Source organism: Varanus komodoensis, unplaced genomic scaffold, assembly GCF_004798865.1.
Source record: "Varanus komodoensis strain SLA01 unplaced genomic scaffold, ASM479886v1 scaffold463, whole genome shotgun sequence".
In the NCBI taxonomy this organism is placed as follows: Eukaryota; Metazoa; Chordata; class Lepidosauria; order Squamata; family Varanidae; genus Varanus; species Varanus komodoensis.
The window spans coordinates 3,144-11,903 of record NW_025336033.1 but is presented as its reverse complement, the minus strand read 5'-3'; the positions used below and the strand labels follow the sequence as shown (position 1 = coordinate 11,903).

Below are 8,760 nucleotides of genomic sequence, written 5' to 3'. Positions count from 1 at the left end.
TGGCTTTTTGTCCAATATTGACTACTCGGTTTGGAATGGCTTTCAAAGTTTGTTCTTTTCATCAGTTTCCTGAACATTCTTAAGACTGGAAAGTGCAGAAATCAGATCACAGTCCTTCTGCCCAGAGTGTGTGTTCCAGCATCAAATGACTGCTCCTCTTTTGAGTGTCAGATTTTTTCTTCTGTTGGTGCTCTATAGCAGTCTTGAACTTGGAGGGAGTATTTAAACAGCAAAGTATTTGCACGTAGGGGCTTCCTATCTCAACCCTTGGGTCTTAAGAGATAGTCAGAGTGGGGAGATGCCCTTGGTGTAGGAAGATTGTCACGTCAGCTTGCTCACAATGTCCCGGGGCCTGCTCCTTCTCACCCTCCTCATCTCCACTGGTGAGTGAAGCACACATTTTGGACCGGTAAATCAAGTGGAACACAAAACAAAATCATCCAGACTTTTTTTTGTACTGGAATCGATTACAAAATCATTCATGTTACACTGTGGGCTTTTGTATGATGACGCTTCCTTGTCTTGCTCTTCTCCAGGTCCCAGTGTCCAGCAGCTGCAGTCCCTAAAGCCCACAGAAGTTGTTTCTTCAGGTGGGACTGTCACCATCTCTTGCAGACTGAGCACTGGAAGCATCGTCGATGGCAACTACCCTGCGTGGTACCAACAGAAACCTGGCAGGAAACCTCAGATGCTGATTCATACCACGAGCAACAGACCCTCTGGAGTCCCTGCAAGGTTCTCTGGGTCTAGATCAGGGAGGACGATGTCTTTGACCATCACAGGGGCCCTGGCAGAAGATGAAGCTGATTACTACTGTGGTGTTGAAATGCCCGGGCAGCCAGGCACAGCTGCTCGTTCACTCAGGGAAGCAAGACAAAATCTTCCTTCCTGTGCTCTCTTTGGCCACTAACAGAAGCTACTGAGGCACATGCAAGGGGCCATTATGGCTTGATAGTGCTTCACAGATGGAGAACGGGGAGAGCAAAATCAAGACCTTTGACAAGTGCAAGGCTGGAGGCTGATCAAGCACAACTGATAGAAATGCTTCCCTCTCGACGCCACCAACTTTCTCAAGCAGTTAAGGATGGCATAATGTAGTCAAGCTGTAATTGAGGGGAAACCCACTGCTGCTGAGACCAAAGCTTTGGGGTACCCAAAGGTGATACCAAAATTTTCTAGGAAATGGATTTTGAATTGCTTCCAGTTCAACTACTTTAAATCATCTCTGTGATAGAAACTCAAAATGACATTCACTGTATGTGAGGGTACGGATTTAACTGGAGCATTCCAAGATATCCTAAAAATACTCACTAAATATGTTATATTCTTTACATGTATCATGTGATAGCCATTAATTGGTCATTGCCATCTCTTCCCAAAAATCATCGGTTTGAGACTAACCATGCACAGTTTCTCTTGAAAACAATTCTCATTAAGCCTTGACAAAAATCTTTTCAGTTGTAAATGCGTTGAGGAAACTAAGGAGCTGACGATGTCCCACTGTGTGAACAGAATGCTGGACTGAATGGACCCACAGATGGATCCAGCAGGGTTCTTCTGATGTTCCTGTCTGAAATACCATAAGCCATCAACAGTTCGGATCTGTTCATTGACTAAATTCCAACATCAACACACCATGATACATGAATACTGTCAAACAGTCACAAAGGGATCTAGGAATGGCCCACAAAAACCAGATTTTATCAGTAAATTAGAATGTAATCTGTCTCGAATACAGATCAGATACGTGTGACCCATTAAGATAATGTGGTGTGATTTTTTTTGGACTGTTCTATTTGTCTTCTCTACCCTCCTCCATGATATTCCTTCTCAGCCCTCCCCCTGATTATAAGCTGGCATTTTGTGGCCCATTCATCCCTCAAGTTGTCTCTACAGAATTATGGCTCCTCTTCAACCCTTGGAGTTCCCCCATCCCTACTGCTAATGAGATGTGATGCTCATTTAGTTGGAAAGATAATGTCATTCCCACCTGAATTGCAACGCATTATAGTTCCACACCAATCTGTATCAGTTCCCCAGGCTCGCAACAGGATTTTCATTGTGCTAATTGTGCAGCCAACTGTGTAGCAGCATCTTCTTCCAGACAGACAAAGCAAGAAGCCTCAACTTCTGCCTGTGGGGAGAAAAAAGAAATCTCATGCAAATTTGCTTCCCTAGTCATCGGTCCGAATAAAGCAGCACATGCTCTTTGAGGAAGTGTAGCAATTCTTGCAAAACTATAGGGTGGGAACTTGATTGCGTGCTGGGACACACTTGGGTTCTTCTGGTATTTAAGAACAAAGGGGGGAAGGAAGTTCACAACTGGATACCTTTTGGTCTGAAGAACTGGAACTTGCTCTTACCTCCACAATGAGCCAGCTCTTCCTTCTCCTCGTGCTGTTTGGTTACAGTGGAGGTAAGTGTGCCACAGACTCACAGCACTGATAGGCCCAAGAAATGAATGCCACGTTGTGGGTTTATCATACAAGCATGCTGCTTTTGCAGCCATTCAATTTGTCTGAATTTGGTTACTGGGATAGGTAGAGAAAAGGGAGGGTTTGCCCACATTGCAACAGGGGTCATTGGATCGAGGGGTGAGCAACCAGATGCACAGTGTCCTGCTTTCCCCCCTTCCTTCCTCACGATCAGGGTGGGCCAAAACCATATCTGGAGATGAAGGACCAGGTGAATGGGAGGGGTCCAGGCAGGACTGCACTGACGAGGGGCATGGGCTGTTCCACTAGTCTGGAATGGCGCATTCCAGTCTGGATCCCCAGTACCCCCTTTTCCACTGTACTTTGCCATTCATTCCTCCCTTTCCCTCCGCACTCTCAACATGATCTCTCTTTGATTTCCTGAGGACAAACTGGGCTTTCCTCTCCTCCCCAACGAACTCCTTAGTAGAATTCCCCTTCCCTCAGGAAATGTTGCAGGAAGCCATCATGGGTGGGAGAGAAGACATGGCTTCCCTTCGCGTTCTGCTCATTAGCCTCAAGATACGAGCTTGCCCTCATTTCAACTAGCATAGAAAAGGATGCAAACAGAGTCACCATGTTGTGATGGTTGGATAGAGAAATTGCATCAATGCTACATTTCGTATTTGCTTTTTGTCAAGGTGCTAGTTCGCAGCAAATTCTCGTCCTCCATGTCAGCCTCCCAGGGGCAAAAAGTTCACCTCCAGTCAGAGGTACTACAAGAACCATTTGCTGGTCTCAAGAGAAATCTGGGCAGGTCCCTCACCAGGTTTCTCCTTCCCTATATGCCCTCCCGCTCCTTCAGATCTGAGGCAGAGGTCCTTCTTCGGGAGTTCTCCTTAAAAGAGATCAGGAGGGCGGCTATCCGGAGAAGGGCCTTCTCTGCCGTGGCACCCCAGTTATAGAATATGCTCCCCAGAGAGGTTCTCCTGGCACCAACACTTTTTTCTTTTCGGCGCCAGGCAGAAACCTTTTTATTTCCCATTATTTTAATTGGTTTTAATTGTGGTTTTACGTTGCTGTATTATCGGATGCTGTGCCATTTTATTTTATTTCCTATTTTGCTTGTTGTAAACTACCTCAAGACGCCAGTGGATGGGTGGTCTATAAAAGTTTAAATAAATTACTTAAATAAATAGGTTCCCTATGCTGGTGACAACAGGGACTGGGGATCCCAGCTGAGTTCACTGCTTCTGTCTCAGGAAACAACAGCTGTTTAACCATCACTACATCCAGGCTGAAGATGAGGCTTCCTGGGGGACATTTATGGAAATATCCTGGGCACACCTCCCCTCCTGCAGTGTGAAAAAAAGAAAGATTAAACTACAATAGCATGAAAAGCTCATGGAGAGCTGCTTTGCAGCACCAGGAGAATCAGAACAGGCTTGCTGCCAAGCTAAGTTTGATCCGTTTGATGGTCCCTCATAGCTACATAGCACTGAAGAGATTAGAATTACTTCAAAATGGCTGCTGTGTCCATCACTTCGGCTTTTACTTCTTATAAACCATTTGTGGGGCAGTAAGAGATGGCCAAGTGTTGCTCATCCCATCTTGTCTCCACCCTGCCCTACTTGTAAGTACAATGGAGACCCCTTTTGGACTCTGTTGGAGACTCAATATTGTATTCAGACTCAGTCATGCTTAGAAAACACCCATTGAAGTATCTACCATAGGTAGGACTAAGTCTGGATGTAGCCCATAATCCTGGACTGAATACTCCTTTTGCCTAGTCCAACAAAGACATTCTTTTTCTTCTAATGACAGTGAAATACTATTTAGCCTTATAGCAGGAGTGGCTGCTAATTCTAATCTTAGCTCCAAAGGAACTATCCACAGTGCTGAATCTATTTTAATGCTAATGTTCAGCAGCACAGCTTCAGACTAGAACCTGGAGTGGATACCCTGCCCCACTGACTCCTGCCTCCCCCAGTTCACAGACGGCTGAAGCCAATTTGGGTGTACCAGCAAATATAACATTCAGTTCCTTATCACAGGGTACAACCCATGCCTATTAGACCTACAAGTGCAGCTCCTATCTGGGACATGCTGGGAATTGTGGCATTGTATGTGCCAAACATGCATAGCACCACACCTTTAATAAGATTTCCTGAGAAACAAAACAAAACAAAACAAAACAAAACAAAAAGAATTGGCTTGGAACCACATTTCTTACTGTCAACTGCTACTGATGCTTTTGCTTGTGATGATCATGATGGAGTTCTCACAACATAAACTTTGTTCTCCTTTTTAGCCATGGAGCAGATAGCTTCATTCCATCCTACATTTCTTGAAGAAGATTGCATCCTGCTCAATGATTCAGGTAGTGCACTTGCATTAAACTTCTGGAAATGTGCCTTTTGCCATGCGACTCTGTGTCAAAACTTCTGCTCACTGGGTATAGTTTCTGCGATGGCATTAGTGATCCCGAGGACAACTGTAGCCCATCCTCACGGTGGAGGTGATGGACATTTGATCCCTTCATATTTTATTTATTTTTTATTTATTTATTAAAACATTTTTATGCCGCCCCATTCACCGAAGCCTCGGGGTGGCTTACAACAATAAATAAAACCAATAAGTTAAAATATACATATAGATAATCATAATAATTTAAAACACACAATATAAAATAAGCCGCCCTGGCCAGATAAAATTCAGTGGTATTAACATTTAAAATGTTGCTTAAATAAAAAGGTCTTCGCCTGGCGCCGAAAAACAAATAACGACGGCGCCAGGCGGACCTCTCTGGGGAGCGCATTCCATATGCCTTTCTCTTACATAGATCTGAGGTCCCCCAAAACATCTTGAGCTCCATCCTGAACCCAGCTGTGATTCCAGATACTCCTCTACCGACAACTCACCTCAGTACCAGCAGTGATGGAACAGGTGGCATCCTCAGAGCCATCTAGCCACCTACTGCTAGGAAACAGTGCATCGCATTGGAGAAAGGTCTACTTAGGAGACAAGGTCTACTTAGAAGGAGGCAAACCCATCTGTGGCTACTAATTAGGTCCAATCAGACGCAAGCACTGAATTGAAACAAGGAGTATATAAGTCTTTCCTAGAGCTTTGCTGGGTTTACAGCTTTTCTAGAGTTGTTTTAGGTATTAAAAGAAAGTGGAGTCAGTCATGTACTCAATATTTTAAGAAGTCTTTGTGGAGGTTGTGATCTGCTTGAAATATGGGGTCAGGAAACAAATACAGCTGAGTATAAGGCCTTTGTGGCCTCTCCCTAAGCTTCTTTTCTATGAGTTTAGCACTGGCTTAGGAATAAATCACTGCTCTTTTCGGAAGATACTTTAATTTCTTTGTGAACCAATGCTCTGACAAGTTATTCAAGTGGGTTTCTGCCTTTTTGCACAAGTGGGCTACTAAGATTTGCACTTTATTAACTGAGTTTTCTGAGATGCAATCTGAGAACTAAGGCTGTTCGTAGCATGTGAGTTTCTGGAATTCTGCATTTGTGAATTTGGAACAGATGAGTTATAAGATATTGTCTGTAGTGGAGCAGAAAAAGACAGGAGATCTGTTGAATGGAATATATAATGACATGAAGTTCAAATGTTTCCTTCTGGATAATATTGCATAAGCTACAAGCAAGGAAAAATATCTGGTCATTTCAGGTTTGATTCATGGGTTATATTTTTCATTTTGACCTGTACCTGATTTTCTCAGATTTTGCATAGGAAATATTAGTCATTACAACTCTAGGATCACAATCTTTGTCTTTAGCCTGAAGAGGGTGTTAGAATAATTTTTCTGTATTTGGTAGAACTGAACAACCGTAAATAGTCCACCATATACACCTGTAGAGGTGAGTGGACTTTTGGACATTTCCCTAGGGAGGGCTTTCTTTGTAACTTTCATATGGGGTGGGATAAAAATCAAATACCATCTTTTGATCCTTCCTATTTAATCATGTGTGAGGATTAACCCTTGTTAGCTCTAACTATATTTTACAAGGTCTGTGTACCCTCATTCTGCACTCAGTCACCTTTTTCAATCCCTGGATAGCTTTCTGGATACCCAAAGACAAGAAGGACAATGGAGGTGGTTCTATTCCACAAATGGGTTTCGAACAAGGGTTTTCATTCTGTTTCAGCATTAGTTATTTGTTTCTCATCTCTTTAGAGTTAAATTATTTGTTTTGTCTGCCTTCTTGTGCTGTTGTCATTGATACACCCCAGACTAAAAGTGTATTTAGTAAAATGCACTCATTTCTATACCACCCAATAGCCAAAGCACTCTAGGTGATGTCCAGTCTGTATTCGCCAAGCTTTAATTGAGTGGGTTGGGCAACAGCCTTTACATTTCATTTTCTCTGGTTAAAGTAATGTGTATTCCCAGTACTTTTATGGAGTACTTCTAGGCAAATTGGCCATGAGATTATTGGCTTAACTCTAGCATGAGTAAATTTGACTTCTAGCAGCAACAAAAAGCAGGCTGCACAGTTTTTTGAAGGAGCTACTCTGTAGATTGGAAAGGAGGAGAAAGGTCCTCACTAGCTCTTCCTGAATCCAAGACACTCCTTTGGAGATCTTTCTATAGTATGGCATCAGCAATTCCTTGAGGCTGGGAATCAGTGTGGCCCAGTGGTCAGAGAATTAGACTGGGACTCAGTGAAGACCAGAACCTGGATCTCCTAAGTTATGGATGAATTTGGGCCAGTCAGGTTCAACTCTCAGCTGGTCCCACCTCACAGGGTGGTTTTGAGGAGAACATTGTAAGCCACCTTGAGTTTTTTGCAAGAGAGAGAAGGGTTGGGGTATAAATGCAATGTAAGAAAGGTGTACAGAATGAGCTTTCCATGAGGTAAAAACAAAGATCCATGTTTATTTGTTGTAAGAACATTCTTATTTTTGTGATAAAGTAATTATCTTTTTTCCTCATTGCTTTAAAGGTTTCTGTTCACAGCCAACACTCACTCAACCTGCATCACAGACTGTGTCTCTGGGACAAACAACTGAACTCTTTTGCATTAGAAGTGATGGATACTGGAATGAAATTTCGTGGTATCAACAGAGGTCTGGGCAAGCCCCCCGTTTTGTGCACTGTGCCGGCTGTGACAGGGGAGTAGGGATCCCGGACCGATTCACAGCCTCCCGCTCTGGGAATGTGGGCTACTTAACCATCACCAACACCCAGGCTGAAGATGAGGCTGTGTATTACTGTGGGGCATGGTACAGCTATGATGAGCTTTAGGATTATGTTCTGGTGGAGAAACAAGATGAAAACCTTCACTGTCCCTCTGGAGAGTGAGGGAAACAGCATCAAGCAAGAGGTTAGCCTGGTCTTCAACAGGAATTTGTGCTTACTGAGGGCCTTGGGTGCTTTAGTGAAATGAGCTCACTTTAAAGAACTGATTTCTTAAATATTTGCTTAATTACTTTTGCTTATGCTCTTGCTTCACTAGCCCACACATTTCCTCTGTTTCGGCCGCCTGCAAAGGTGTGCCTTCATGAGACCTTTCTGGTTAGGCAGAAAATAGCTGTGGGTGTCAGATTTTCTGTGCAAAGGTCTTCTCTCTGTGGCCTAAAGGAGCAGATGCTGACCTAAGACTGAGGTTGTGAGGAATTAAGGGCCTGCAGCTGTGACCTGGAGCAGAGTGTGAAATGGTTTAATACAAATGGGTGCTTTTTCTGTGCCTTCCTGCCCATTCAAAAACAGGCAGCTCTGTGTGCACCTAGCCCTTAGCATTGTTACTGTGCCAACACTCCTGTCTTACAACTAAGAATATACAAATGAAGAAAGCCAGCCCTTTGCAGTATTCTTTGAATTCCACCTCAAGAAACCTTCTGCCCAGCACGCATTTCAAATCATGAGCTTTGCTTTTCTGTTTGCTTGAAGAGTCATGTGCATCATTCCAAACGAGCTTATTGGTTGTGTGGTTTTTTAAAGAAATAGCTCTTTCTCTCATTAGAGTGGGATTGTGTGCTTTTTCCCAAAATTGCATTTTTCCTGTGCAAGGTATGAATGATTGCTGTTGAATGTGGTCAGACCAGGACTTGGAAACAAGGTAATTTCTGATTTAAGAACATGAATGAACTTTTTTTCCTCATCTGTGTCCTCCATTCTCATTTTCCCTGAAACATGTTCATATAATCTGGAATACCTGAGTTTATAGGTGTTCACAGAAGACACCTTTGCACATACGTGACTCAATCATGGCCATGGTCACCAGGTGCAGGAGTTTTTAGTTTGTATGTATCTTTAATTTATCACAGAGCTCATTGATAGATTGTATAGGGAACAGCACCTGCTTTAACAGTTTCATGTGATGGTTTGC

At 43.3% G+C, this 8,760-nt stretch overlaps 1 gene segment (V, D, J or C); it reads left to right on the top strand.

The window, feature by feature from the left end:
* The first annotated feature begins 2,342 nt into the window (after positions 1-2,342).
* On the top strand, positions 2,343-8,341 carry LOC123030691. The segment is given in 3 exon segments: positions 2,343-2,416; positions 4,726-4,794; positions 7,375-8,341. Coding segments are annotated over 3 exon segments (417 nt in total).
* Positions 8,342-8,760: the final 419 nt, after the last annotated feature.